Below are 15,278 nucleotides of genomic sequence, written 5' to 3'. Positions count from 1 at the left end.
AACCCCTACTACTAAAGTGAGTCGGATCACAACTATACTAGTGAGTCGAACGTATAGGTCAATGCAGCAGGGAGGTAATATAGAGTTTCTGGTTTCCAGCGATATTTTCTGAGATTCTGAGGACGAATTGCCAATTCCCTTGGAAACAGCGATGGAAATAGCGATCTACGATTATGTGATCTGACAGGGCAAACAAAGAATTAAAAAAGAGAATAATAATAATAAAAAAGACGAGGTATAGTAATCAAGTTCATGCTCGCAATAAAACAGGTAAGGTAAGCAGATCTAGAGTTTATAAGAAGATGATTGTCATGTATACACTACATTATGGAATTCGCATAACATAGTACACCTTTTTCCACATCGTTCCCAATGGGCAATAGGGCAGTGTACCGCCTCAGCGGCGGTGAATCGCCCACCTCGTCATCATCCAATGTATGTATGTGTGTGTGTGTGTTCCACATCGTTTCTTAGCTCTGACTTCCTCACAAGGTGCAATGTCCTTACATTGTCCTGAAAGCAGCCATATATAATGTCTATTATTACATGGGGCTTCTCTCCCTTGTCGTGACAACGTCATAGAATTGTTGGAACGCTGTCGCGCGTTTCCCACGTTCCAGGGTTACTTGTTTTCGCGGAATGCACGAAAAACTTGCCGGCGGACGGTTATCGACAGTTTTCGGTACATACCGAAATCCAGACACCCTAGCAACACCTTTCGCCTCATGCGATCCAAACTACGTTCGAGGGTTGAGCGGTAACAAAATTGAGGTACTTGACGCCTCCTGAAGTGTCGTGCTCCACACACAGCACTTCCTTCTCCTCCTCGAGTCGACAGGATTACCCTCTTACGAGATAATGAAAAAGTAAAAGAACAGTATTACGTCCCGATTTACACCGAGAAACACCGTCAATCTCAACTCGGATGTCTCACTAGACACGATGCAATCAACACTCCAAAGAAGGCCGCTCACAACTAATTTAGCGTTCGTGAAACGTTCACCTGGGACGAGATTCCTGCTCCACAAAAAAAAAAAAAAAAAAAAAAAAAAAGAATTAAGCAAACGCCAGCCAGCGCTCACCTGCTTGGCGCGCATCCCTTGCCAGCAGCGCATATGACTTCCGTCCGACATAAGCTTCATAAAACTAGCAGCTGAAGAAGGGAGGAATCTTCGCATGGAGGCATGGGCGGCGGCGCCCTTTGCCAAAGCGTGATAGATAAGGGTTTGCGGGGTACGTGTATTGTGCCATATTTAAGCCTCGCGAAGCGTCGCCTGCGTTGTTCAGATGAGCAAGCACGCCATCATTGATCTACACATCCGCGCTCAAAGTAAGGGGTTATTAAAAGTCGATGTGTTGATCTGTTACCCGTAAATTTACCGGGTGAATGGTTGAATACGAAGCTTGCTCTCCCTCCTCTCTTGTCTCTCACAGCCTTCGGCAACAATCCATGATGAAAAAAGAGACATAAAAATCAACAACAAACAGACAAAACAATGGAGGCCTCACTGAGGGTGATTATTATGTGTTCCATGTGAGTGCGCTGGAGGAGTCACGCGGAAAGTCTGGATTACCCTTGGATCTTCTGCAATCTTATTTCTTCTAAAATGTCATATCAAACATACCTAAAAAAATTTTGATTCTTGTATAAATACTGCTGAAATTCGTATCTATTCCAATTGGTTAGTCTCGTCCGTTTCCTCTCATCTGATTCTTTTGGAAGAATCTTTAGAAAACGAAAACAGAAAGCGAAAAAAAAAAGTGAAAAATAAAAATTAGAGTACGTTAACATATAGTACAAGTTACATACGCACATACATAGTTACATTATTTAGTTTTTTATCAATTCGGAGTAGCTAAAGAACGTCCTATGCGAACATCCTATCCTAAAGAGCGTCCTAGTAACGTCCTCGCATCCTATGCGAGTTTCTCAGGCGACCTCTCAAGGTCCCTCACGAATATTCAAGTTTTCATGGCTTCCGTCGGCGCCCCAAAAAGTTGCGCGCCACTTCTTTAGAGATATAGGTGACCTTTCTCACGTTATTTTCAATAAAAATATTTTTGCGTTGATCACTGGCTGTGTTGGCTTGCATGCTCTTCTGAATCATGCAAGGCGGGGTGGGGGAATACGGTATTATGTGAGACTCAGACTATGGTCGGCTTGCGCGCTATTCCTAGAAAATAAAGAAAGATATCGAATGGATCTAAATCATTGCCTGTGTTGTCTTGGCCTGTATCAACCCTGAAGCGAGGCAACAAAAGTTGTTGCGCAATATAAAAGTGTAACTCAAAATGTTTTCTTACCTATGGAATGAATACCACAAAAATGCTAAACAACTTCCGTGCCTTTCGTGTTGTGTTCCAAAAAAGAAGGAAAGAAGTAATGTATTTGTCCAGGAAAATTAATCCCCGAAACGGGGACCCGTGTAGGGAGAGAGAGAGAGATACATGATGACGATGACATGGGGATGTCTCGTGGGGGACCCGTGTAGATTAACATCCAACTTTTACTAAAGCCGTAGCATCAAGCTACATAAATTTTAATAATCACTACTTAATAATCACTGTGGCTGTGGGGACAAGAGTTGCTGGGGAGGTGTCTACCAAGACTAGGGAAAGTTCGGCCATTTACCACCCAAGGGCATACAGAAACGCATGGTTATACTACGATGTCCAATGATAGCATAATTGAAACAACTCGCTAAGTTGTACAGTCAGTTGCAATCGCCATTCTTTCTTTCTTTCTTTATTGAGAATGTGGAACAGCATACATAGCATGAAGGGATATGCCAAACAGCAGCGGATGGCTGCTTGACTGGGGCATTATCCCTGGGCATTTATATTCTGGCGTGTGCATCCTCCACCTCCATATTTGATTGCTGAACTGATGGCTAGAAGAACGCCCTCTGTTTTCTTTCGTACCCTTTCCCTTGAGGCTGCCATGCCGTTTGTGGTTGTGAGCCCCGTACTATATTTGTTAACCTAAAATATTATCGATGGTGTTTGTGAGTAATGTGTAAAAGAAACAGCGTAAGAGAAATGTTCTGCTCTAAGCTGCCATATGATTACCAGAATGTTAGTTTGTCATATTTACGACCCCTAAAGAAGAAAAACCAACCATCCTACTAGTTCATATCGAATGGAAATGTAATTCTGTGGTACAAAAATCGTTTGTCACCGAGAGGGGAAAAAGTTAAAGAAGAAAGTCGTAGGAAGAAAAGAGAGAGAAAGTGTCTGCTGCGTTATCGCCTGTTCTGTCATCTTCTTCGTCCTCATGAATCCGATTAAGGACCCCGTCGACCCAGGGATTAATGGCCCTTCTAGTTATACACTGAGATAAGAGGCAGCCCTTTTCTCTTTTCTTTCTATTAAACATATACCCCCCCCTGCCTCCCTCAAAGCGAGATGGTCGCGTGCGAGGGTCACTTAGAACGTTTTGAGACACTGAAAATGGATGAACACGTTATATCTATTCTTATTATATTATTATAAAAAGTGTTACTGTGTACGTAATATTACTGAAATGCTAGTTTACTATTCTTCTTCAGTAGCAACCGGAACTGGGCTTATCTTTTTTATCTTCTTTTTTTCGTCTAAGGAGGTGTTGTTTTTCGTCGGGAGTACATTTGGAAAATATTTTTAATACTTAATGTCAGCTTTCACACTCCCCTTGAGGTGGGCATAAGGGCAAAACAAGTGTCATCACTAATCATCTACAGAGCACTCAGCACGCATACTCGCACATAGAGCACTGGACATATGAAAGTAAGTAATTAAATTCCCTGGGAGCAGACATGAACAACAACAACAACAACTTTACTGTGAGATGATGAATGGGGAGTTTCATCGCAAGGGGCGACACTCTACCCCATTGCTGGTGGTGATGCGGGGAATGAAATAATGAGCTCCTTCACAATAAGGATCCAAGTCCTATGGTATCCAGAAAGATGAAGAGAGCTTTGAGGGCAGAGCGTTGGAGGGCTGGATGTGGCCAGGGGCCAAGCAATTTTGTGAGAGAGAGAGAGGGGGGGGGGGCGAGAATCCAGCTTGTTAAGGGATCCGGAGAGTACGGTTCGGGAAGATTGGAAGTGTGGGCAATGGAGAGAATATGCTCGAGATCTTCTACAGCACCGCAGTGACAGCATTGGGGATAGTCAACTTGTCTCAAGCGGTAACGCCACTGCGCTGTAAAAGCCACATCGAGGCGCATTCGCTGAACTTGCGGCATCTTGACGAGAGGCAAGGCATGCGGAAAGCGAGCGCTGGATCAACTTCCCGCCGACATGAACAATTCAGTGTCGCACGAGGAAATGAACTGGACTATCGTCTTTTCTCTTACAGATGGCCAGAGTCTCAGTATGAAGAGAATAGTAAAAATGGCTTTCTTGATCGGTACGCCACTGCTCTTCGATAAAGGCCCCGGACCAGGAAGAGGTACGTTTGTTTTAGGGTACATTGGAAAGTCTTTCAAGGCATTGATAACGTCACCGTGAACCTGGAGGCGCCGCGTCTGCCGCTGCCAGTTAGCGGATAAGAATGTGGAAGTAATACTGTGCCACATTTGGTTGCGATAGGAGGTCTAACGGTACTGAACGGACGGTACTGCCACGGCACAGAAAACGCACAAATAGTTGTTGGAATCGAAATGCTGTGTTCTTGCCAAGGGGGCGGGGGTGGATCAAGTGTTCACGATGCGGACGTCTGAGAGCGCAATATAAGACTAGAAAGAGAAAGAGCGGCGCATTTAGTCAGGGAGGGGGGATATTTTTATTGAAAAAAAAAAAGGAAGGGAGGAAAGGTTAGCCAGGCGTAGGCGGACTTTCTATTCCTTCAAAAAAACAAAAAAGGAAAGCTACAAAACAAAAACCAAACCCCCCCCCCCACACACACACACACACAAAAGGGGGGCCTTAGAGGCTGATCGAGGGGCATGAAGAAAGCTCGAGAGGGCACTCGTAACCATCCCTGGTTGTGGAGGGCTGGGCCGAGCAGAGTGACCAAAGAGACGTTGGGGTAACCAAGTTGTCGCAAGTGGCGTTGGAGGACGAGTCGTTGAGAGGGATACAGGTTGCAGTATAATAGAAAAGCGCTCAATGTAGGCTTCCACGCAAACAGTTGTGCAAATGGGGGAGTTCGTCTGGTGCATTTTATACACGAGTGAGGGTGTGCGTGCGACATTTATTCGAAGACGATGGAGAAATGACTGTTGAGCTCTATTGCAATGGCAGGTAATAGTAAAGTCCTGCAGGGGGTCAATGAGACGTAAGAATTGAACATATGAGGTGGAGTCCGCTCGGAACTGCTGGGGTATAAGAACACAAGGGGTATAAGAACACAACTAAAAGGGGTATAAGAACACATTATTATACCTTATTTATACCTTTTTTTCTAACAGTGTGGGTACGGACACAGCGCCAACGGCGAATGTGCAGGGAACAGGCAGAGGTCGTTAGGGGTAGAGGGGTAGCAGTGCCGTGTATGCCAAAGGGAGTCTGGCCATTAATGGGACCTGCCTATACCTGGAGCTCCACCCACTTTTTGAGCCCTCTGGCCAATCACGATCCAAAATACAGCTCGCTATTCATCCCAGGCTATCCAAGCTATATATTACCTGTAGTTACTGGGTGCCGACATTTTCGGGTAACTGGATTGGATTAGATTGAATAGGATATTCCCTGACGACCTACCAACATAACGGATTTTGCGTCCGCTTTTAAAGGCACCATCTGGGTGGAGAGGGGCATGTCGGGAAGACTCAGAACAGCAGAAGTGCTTGCTAGCAGAACTGATTGGCCGGAAGAACCGCTTGTTGGAACAGACTGCCGGTATTATACGTACATATTTTAACTATGAAACATAACAAGATTAAATCAAGAACGGGCAAAGGTGTGTATATGAATAAAAGTTCTCATAACATGCACATTTTTGTCCATCCGTAGCGTTTTTCTTGCTATTTGCCTGTGATCGCTGTCTTTACTAGGCCTAACAAGGACGACGAAACATATTATTTTCAGGTAAACATCAACACTGGAGCGTAATTTAAAGGTGATTTGCAAGATAATTGCAACAGAATGTACACTTACGGAATAAAATTGAAGTAATTTGTGAAAAAAAAAAAAGCTATATAATCCTCGCTTCGCCGTTCCAAGCTACGCCGCCATTTTCGGGAAAATTTTGGTATCATGGTGGCCCGCATAGGAAACGGCAGCCAATGAAAAACGCTCAATTTGATTGACAGGTCGAGCCTCTTTTTAAGGCTCCTCCTAATGGCCAGACTCCCTTTGGCATACACCGCACTGAGGGGTAGCAGGGAGAGTTCTGGTATATGTTGCAAGTCTCGCCATTGTGTCTGTGAGGGTGTTACTAAGAAGGCCTACGTGTCCCGGGATCCACTGAAGCGTCACAGAATGGCCAGTGGCCGCGACTTGTGTGAGATCTTGCAGTATGAGCGCGTGGAGAGTGCACATTGTGTTGGGGCGAAAAGAGAGCGGCAGATACAGTGAAGCCTTGCTGTCAGTCAGAAAAAACCACTGTGCAGCCGGCAGGCCAAGCAAGTGCTGTAGAGACGACAGGATGCCGAGGAGTTCTGCTTCAATAGAGGACACTGGGTAAGGGAGGGCAAAAGCTTGCTGAAAGTCACTATCAGGGATATAAAGTTCAGCGCCCTAGCTGTCTGCCGTGACTGAGCCGTCCGTGTAGACGTGGCGATGGTTCAGATACGTGTAGTGGAGAAAGTCGAGAGCGAGTTGGAGGGCTACAGGTGCGGAAGTGTCACGCTTGCGATGACGACCGGGGATGGAGGAGCAAATATCAGGACGCGCAAAGGTCCACATTGCTGGCGCATAAGAGGGAGCGGATGAGGAGGAAGGAAGATGGTCCTTTAGGCGAGCGATGGCCTTGCCGAAAGCTGAGTCAGGGCAGTCGTCGTCAATATGGCAGAGATAGTGGCGAGGGTGGCGGGTGAGATAGCAAGTATATATGCTCGAAGGGTATCAGCATCCCGCAGAAGGGGAACAGGGTCCGCTATATCGGTACGTAGGGGAGAGGCGGGAGGAGCTGCACAGTTTTCGCGTTTGAATTTTTTCTTCTTTATTTGTAACATAGAACTGTGCTGTTGTTCTCTTAACACTTAATCCTGTCCCACTCCACCCTTCCCTGCAGGAGGAGTGGGACGTCGTTTGGGATGACTGGGACACAATGCACATTGTCCAAAAGTCGCTTACAAAAAAAGTATGAAAGACAAGTGATCGTTTATTGCAGAATCTTACTAGGACAAAGTCGTGTCTTTCAACGTTAATTGGACCTCCAGGACTGTCAATTTGTGTCAGGCCGTGACACTCATCGTCTGAGAGGGGCAATTCACTCAAAACATGTTTTTAATTCTTTGACATCTTCTTGCGATCACTTTTGCCACGGCGTGCATCACTATTACTAAAAATATCAGTGAAATCGAATAACGAAATTTCAAAAAAGAGCGAGCATCACAGTAGAAAGGAACGGGACAGTGTCCCGATCCTCCCGCCATGGCGCTGTCCCATTCCTCCCGAAGCGCGCCATAGAGCAAAGCTTATTTTCACGTCAAATTGCCCTGAATAGACCTAAAAGTATGGTGGGGGCAAAGCACTCTCTAAGCGCACATTTCGCACGCTATTTCATTTCAGGTGCATAATATGCTATTTAGATTTTAGAATCAGTAAAGCAGGAGGTCGGATACATATTTTCGGGGGCCGGAAAGACGATTTTTGCTTCAGAAGATGTGAAAATGAAACAGTCAGCCATTATAATTCACAGCTGCGACCGCCGCGGTGTCATCTGTGGAGAGTATTTTGAATTGCATGGCGTGGTAATTTTTAAGCATAGTTTTACTGTCCCACTCCTCCAACCGTCCCATACCTCCCGCCTCTCCCCTACATACTGTGCACAAGGCAGACATAGATTCTCGGTTTACAGGGCAAATGTTATGTCTGTATTCACGATCTTTCAACGATCTTTGCCACAATGCACTATCTGCCGAACGATAAGGTTGAACGGAGCCAGTTCTGTCGGTGTTGTGCCTCTGTTCACGAGCCGTTAGGTGGTACTCTCACGTAGACGGCGTCGGTCGTCACAGCCAAGCGACAACGCTTTAACCATAAAAAACGCAACCATAAATGACCACCATCGCGGCCTAGAAGCTCCGTAACTGTCACGTGTCACGATCGTGCATGTCATTATCCATATACGCGCACTAACGACTTCCTCAATCAACTCCTCACCTAAGGACACAACGAAAGAAACAACGAAGGTAGAAAAACGTGAGCTGCACATTAAAAAATAAAATGCTCCCCTGTATATGCACTAATTTTACTTTGCTGGTTTTACTTCGTTATGTGATCATCTGTAGTGAAGTCCATGGTAATGCAGTGCGAAGAATGTTCTGCAAGAAGCAAGAAGTGCAGCTGTGCCCTGCCAAAAAAAATAGGTGACGTGCAAAGTAAAGGTTTTCTTGCCTCATGAATGTGTATCCGTGGATTCTAACAAAGGAGAACATAAACACACGCACTTGGAATGCACGCACTTGAAACGCAGACGGTGATGCGAGGGATGCGAGTGCTTGTGCCAGTCTCGCGAACATGTTTATTTGCTCTAAGTTTCCCGAAAACTGAACTGCTCGAGCATAAAATCTGGCTCCGTATGCCACACCGCCGGCCGCCGCGTCCTAGCAACCACACACGGCCAATGGTCACGCGACGAAATCGGGCCGACAGGATCGATGGAAGACCGCTTTGTGAGGAGTTGGTTTAAAAGGCACGCCAGGAACATGTGTTGGAATGCAATGAGAATCCTAACAAGATTGTCAGAGGCGCTCTACTTGGGTATACGGAACGTCGTGTAAGGCATTGGGTCATCGTATATTAACATTGACATCGTATAGTGGACGCGCACCGAACGGGCACTCGAATACATGAAAGGATGTTTGATCGCCATTGAAACGACATGTGAGTGAGCTCCTCGTTTTAGTCAGTCACGTCTTAGCGTTTTATCCCTTCTGGGTGAGCCTCATTTTGGAAAACTACATTTTGCGAAACAAGTGACGTGTTACGCATTAGGGATTATGCTCTGTAGAATTACGTTATTATCGGTAGGGCGTATCCTAGGGCGTCACCATAGCCTAGGTTTCTGTTTTGTCACTCACATGATCAGACTATCTGACACATGCTCGGACGCATGCGAGAGGAAGAAAAGGGATGATGAAATGGATTGTAAAATAAAAATAAATAGATTTACTCGAGGGAATTAAAGAAAGGTGGACGTTGTCGGTACAACAACTGCTTGTTGAATATTTCGCAGGTAGCGTACTAATCGTTTGACATTAATGATATACACGTATATACACAGATATACACGTATAATCGTATATTTTTTTCCTAAGGTGTTCCAACCTACCCTAACCTGTGCATTTCTACACTCTAAGGAAAAAAAAAGGAGTAATTTTACTCCTTTTGGGGACTAAATGCATTGCCACAAAAAATACTCCCGTTCGGGAGTAAATGCACGGGAGTAAATGAATGTCACAGAGTGGAGACTGCATTTCACGCTCTGTTCTAAGAGTCCCAGATCTGGGACTACATTACATAACTTTAGACGCGAATTACATAACTTTATGTAATTCGAGTGCATGCATGAAATACTTCGAATCAAACCGTCAACCGTGATATATCGAGTGATATAAAATCTTGCTACATACAGAGGTTACAATTTTGCGAGAAAGAGCCTCTAACTATATCTTCCTCTGTGTGGGTGGAAAATTGCTAAGTTGGCTGAGTTATGCAGCCTTATGCCATCAAATTAACCAAGAGCACATATTTACGTAGACTGTTGCATTCGGGAGACCATTTGCGAAGCTCAGTGGCAGTTCTTGGGAGTAAAGGTCTGGGTTAGGGGACTAAAATGGGGAGCAATGGGGGGGGGCAGTTAGGGGACTAGAAGCTGCAATTACTCCCCATTTTACTCTTTTTTTTGTTAGAGTGTAGAGAGGCACCATATGCTTGAGAAACAGCGTGCTTCAGAAATAGGCTGTCATGGAGTTTTCCACCAGGAAGATGAAACTAATGCCCACGCAATCGTCATGGTATACTAACGGCAATTTTCTCTTAGGTTTCTGGGTGAGACTTTGGAAGCGGAGGTGAAAATGAAAATATTGGGCAGTGGTGGCGCAGCTAGCACTATCACTGTAGCCATGGACGTTCCCAGGATTTTTTCCAAGGGGGGGGGGCAAGCGTTTCCGGGGGGGGGGCAAGAGTGCTAACCCCCATCCCCCAACCACATCTTTTTCTGGAGGCGGGCGTTGCGCACTGTGTCGGTGTTCAGAGGTTCCTATCATGACATCTGAGAATAATCATTACGACCTATGACGAAAGAGCACTATTTTCACATGCAACCTTGGAGTTCCAGGGGGGACACAGCCCCCCTTGCACCCCTCTCGGTACGCCCATGACTGTAGCAGTAACGGTCGTCGTGGTGTAGGCGACCGAACATGGGCCTGCATGGAGGTTTGAGTGTTCTTACTAGGTTACCAAAGGAGTTCTAATCGAGTACCACATATTCCATTGTTAGTCAGTGACTCGTGGGCAACAATATTGCGTAATATTGCGTTATAGTTTAGTGCGTTCTGGGTACCTGTGTTATCACAGTATTATCATTGTTAGTGTTACCATAGTTTAGTGCATTCTGGTTACCTGTATAATAGCCTAGCGCATTGTGGCTACCTGTGGCTACCATTGTATTCTCTATTGATTCTTTACTCTCTATCTGTTCTCTATTGATTCCCTATTTTGTTCTCTTTTACTTACTGATTGCTACCTGTACTGTCACGATTCCATTCAATTTCATTAATTCACTCAATGTCTATTTGCGGGTACTCACTGTGTTGTATTGTACTGTGGTGTACGGTATAACGGTATTGTGTTGTGTTCTTGTACGTTGTACGTTGTTGTACGTTGCGCGCTTTGGATGTATTTGCGGTATTTGCCATTGTATGGTAATTGCCATTTCTCTGCTTCTCTTTATGTGCAACAACACCAAAGTCCTTGTGGCTGTTCTTGGGCACGAATGAATATATAAATAAATAAATCATAAGCGTAACATTCTTCTGGTGCAATGACCCTGTGGTACATGAAAAAACTGACCTAAATTTATTAGAAAATGGCACCATTGTGTATGCTGAAAACGCCTAGCCTAACACCGTCCAAAGGAAACCTTGCTCAATAAATAAATGGAACGTAAAACAATAATCAATATGAGACTCTGAGCGTCAATATGAGGTTCCGAGACAGAAACCTGTGCCACCAACAAATGCGTGTGAGAACCCATTGTAGCACTTAATATGTGGCGTTAGCACGCAAGAGGGTGATCCACGCCTTTGTACAAGATGCACTCTACAACTCATAGCAAGGCACAAGAACAATAGTACTTTAGGGGTGTACGGTAGTTTCCAAGGTAGAGGAATCTCAAAGGGATGGAGAAATGAGCTGTAGAAATGTACAAGAAGTTGCAATTGCCGAGTCAGGTTCCCGAAGCTACACAACAACAACAGATAAATCAATGATGATGAACGGGGAAATTCGCCACATGAGGTGCGGCCCACTACCCCAAGGCACAATGGACGGGATGAGATGTGTCCTGATGATGAGATGAACGACGCTGAATAGGGGTCGATAGCCAGGGGAGTCAGTGAGACAACACACAACAAAAGCTACACACAACTAATAGAAACATGTAAATCTAGCGATCCGCTGAAAATATCGGCTGCAGCAGAAACCTCAGTTTGGGAGCTGCGGATATTGCGAACACAGACTGTTGTACCCACTAGAAAATCAGTCTCTGTTTGGAATATCGGTGGCTCCTGCCGTGAGACTTCTATACAAATTATTATCGTATTATGCAAATACCTTTTTTTTATTTTCGTTTTCGGTACCGGCAACTGATCCGAGACCTTTTGTCACACACATCTTTCTTCAGTTATCTTGACTGTTACTATTACTTACAATTTTCTATTATTTTGTTTACTTCTTTTCTTTAGCGTACAGTTTTAAGCTCCATAGAGAAGCCAGCATCCATGTTTCTCCCCATAATTCTCCCCACGTTGACAAGCTGGGATTGCATGCATGCCAACAAGGCGGAGACGAACAGACAGGCAGTAAAGGCAGTAAAAATCTTCTTAACCATCTATACTGCCGATTTCGAAACGTGTCCATTATTAGCATGATCTACGAAGAGACGTTCTCAAGGTGTGTTCGGTGTGTGAGATTCGGCCCGACGAGCGCCATTCAAGACACGGATATGGATTCCAGCGAATGAACAAATGAAATCGAGCGATGAAATCGAGCAACCTCCGAGTACGAGCACGTGTCACAGGCACAAAGCAGATGTATTTATCTGTTGTTTCATGGGCTTCAATGTTCGAAGACGAATATGAAATGTTTGAGCTCGAAACACTTCATTGAGCTAGACTTCAATTAAATTGGACTGCCTTGGTCCCGGGCACCAATTTGGAGGGCTCAGTGGTCCACGACTATGCTATGTCAACGTGATCCACAGACGAGGAATATTTAAGGAGATCGGCTGGGACCGCCATTTGCGTTCAGTGAACGTACAAGAGCGACGTCTGCTTAGGTTATACTGCATATACTGCATAGGTTATACTGCAACTTCTTGCGCTTTGAATGCAACGTGCTTCCAGGCATATCGCTTGAAGTCTTATATAGTTCTGATGAACCCGTGCATCGCGGAGATTATTGACCAACGTTGCCAACGAATACTAACTCACTGCATGTACGCCAGCGGGGGAGGTCGCGCTCTCGTGAATTCAAGCGGGAGCTGCATCCGAAAGAAAGTGAGCACTCGCACGAGAGAGATATGCCTCGGAATAGCTCGGGTATGAAACGTAACAAGGAGAATACGTGGAAGATACTCCGCTCGAGAATCAAAGCAGCAAAAGCGTGCGAAAACATCCCATCCAGAGGAAAGCATATCTGTGCAAAACAAAACTATGGAAAAACGCCGACGGAAGCCTTCCACGTGCTCTGGCATGGAGCAAGAATTGATCATATTTTCCCTTCCAAGAAGCGCCTTACTCACCGCATGCCTTCTCTCCCGTTGCTCCGACATCGTCCTTCTCACTTGTTCCTCTTCTCTCAGTCCCGATCCTTTCTTGCAAGGTTTCGGGACTCACTACTATGCATTCACTTGCGCCGTGCCTTTTACTCGAATCGAGAAGCGACATGGAGCCTACGCACGAAGGCTAGCAACACTACTGAGCTTCCACGTTCGCGGTCTGCCATTCCCGAGAGCCGTCAGGACGTCGCCTAGCCCTGCCCACGCGGTGATTTTGCCGAGTTCGTTAGCAGCAAGTAGCGAGAAACGCGCGGAGGCACGAACATGCGACGCTAGATGGATGCTGCGTTGGGCGGGTCCCGCTTCAGGAGCACAAACTTCTCGTCCCGTATGGAAGAGTTGGAGAGTGCGCAGTCCGCGAGTGGCGCTAGCTCCTTGCGAAATCTCGGGAGGCAGGCGACGACCCGGCGTCGGCTGCTTCTGATGTCGCTGGCCGCATCTATTTATTTGCTTTCGGACGTTTTCATAGAGAGCGCCACGCGAGTGTTCGAACAAAACGACCTCGGCGTTAACGTTGCGTAATGTCAGACGGGCTCAAGTGGATGGCGCAGAATGAAGGGATTAATGCGGCTCATTGTTCATTGCCCGCTAAGATGTACTTGAGCAAAGCAAATGAAGTTTCGGAGCAGTGATGGGGTATACCTGATGGACAACGGCAGCTTGGAATTTGAGGAGCGATAATGATGAAAGTCCGTTCATTAGGGGGATCATTATTCGCATTATAAAGTGCGCGCTAGAAAAAGAAAAAAGGAACACATCAAATGTTGCTGATAATTATCTGTAAGAGCCGTTGAACAAGATGATTGTAATTTAAATATATTAAAGCACCATATTTTGCCACCTACACAGTCGGCAGTATTTCGGAACCTGTCCTCCAGAGGTTTTCTTTAAATCGATATGAAATGAAGTCTGTTATTTTATCAAAAAAGAAAAAGAAGTTAATAAATAACTAAAAGTAGCAGCAGTACTAAAAATGTTTTGAGCATAATGTTATTTTCGTATCACGTAAAAACTGTCGTGGAGGCAAAAGAGCTACTGGTACAGTGGTCGCAATTTTTTTTTTTCGAAATCTACTGTCTTGCAACCAGGGATCGGAACCGAAGCTGAACCTGAACCGAAAACCGCTAAAAACCCATATTTTTCGCCGAACCGGAACTGAACCGAACCAAAATATTTTTCTCTCGCGTTGAACCGAACCGGAACTGAACCGAAATTAATTTAGGCAGTTACCGGTTCGCGAAACGGTTCAGACGTAATGTGCGTTGTGAGAGATTTCCTACTTGCAACTATTCGTCCATTCAGTTGTGTTAGTTTTGTGGTCGTCCTTTTGGCAATTGTTGGCTTCCTTGCACGCGATTTTTGTTGTCCAGCAACCCCAAGTGTTCATTGTGGGCTGTGAAAATAACGGCCAGTCCATGAGCAGGATGTAACGGGGTGTATACGATGAGTTAACATAGGTAATATAGTATGGTACCGTTACCGTAGCGTTGCACCTGAAATGCAGTGTCTGTAACACGCAGTGTTGCTGTGAACCACTGCTGTGTCGGCAACAACAACAAAAGTACATCTGTGTTATTTGAGAGTCGTAAAGATGTGCTTGCTTTTAACCCATGTCAATCTGCTCAAAACTCACTTTCCTGAACCGGTTCGAAGCGATATTTTACGCTGCTGCTGAGCTGAACCCGAATCGAACCGGAAAAAAAAAAAAAAAAACGGTTCCGATCCCTGTTTGCAACACGTTTCGTTTTTCCGCGTAATCTTCATGTCTTTTGTAAAATTAGTTTTATCAGAGTAATCCTACTGTATGGTTAGCGCTCAACAATCGACCAACGTCAGTTGGACAGGAAAATGTCACGATTTTTTAGGTGTAGGTTCAGTCTTGGGAAAAGTAGTAACTGAGTTAGAGTTACAGTTAGTACGCGAATAAGGTAGCTAAGTTACAAGTGTCGCTACTCTTCGCAAATAGTAACTATAGTTAGGTTACATGACAAGTAACTTAGTTACTTCACGGTTACTTTTCCAAGTGGCAAAAAAGATTCCAAAAAGTTTTATTCTAAATTCTTCACTAGTGCAATGTCAATTACTTGTGCAGGTTACACTTGAACGACAGCTACTACCAGAGA

General features: G+C 45.1%; 1 protein-coding gene across 1 annotated transcript in view; it reads right to left on the bottom strand.

The window, feature by feature from the left end:
- Positions 1–13,471, bottom strand: part of LOC135385690 (fibroblast growth factor 1-like) — a 60,114-nt gene extending 46,643 nt beyond the window's left edge. The window contains exon 1 of the mRNA XM_064615151.1: positions 13,120–13,471. Coding sequence (XP_064471221.1) covers positions 13,120–13,149 — 30 coding nt within the window. The 5' untranslated portion in view covers positions 13,150–13,471. The remainder of the gene's footprint in view (positions 1–13,119) is intronic.
- Between the last annotated feature and the right edge of the window lie 1,807 nt (positions 13,472–15,278).

The sequence above is a fragment of the Ornithodoros turicata genome, chromosome 2 (assembly GCF_037126465.1).
Source record: "Ornithodoros turicata isolate Travis chromosome 2, ASM3712646v1, whole genome shotgun sequence".
In the NCBI taxonomy this organism is placed as follows: domain Eukaryota; kingdom Metazoa; phylum Arthropoda; class Arachnida; order Ixodida; family Argasidae; genus Ornithodoros; species Ornithodoros turicata.
Note: the sequence above shows the minus strand (reverse complement) of the source record. Positions and strands in the feature narration are given on the sequence as shown.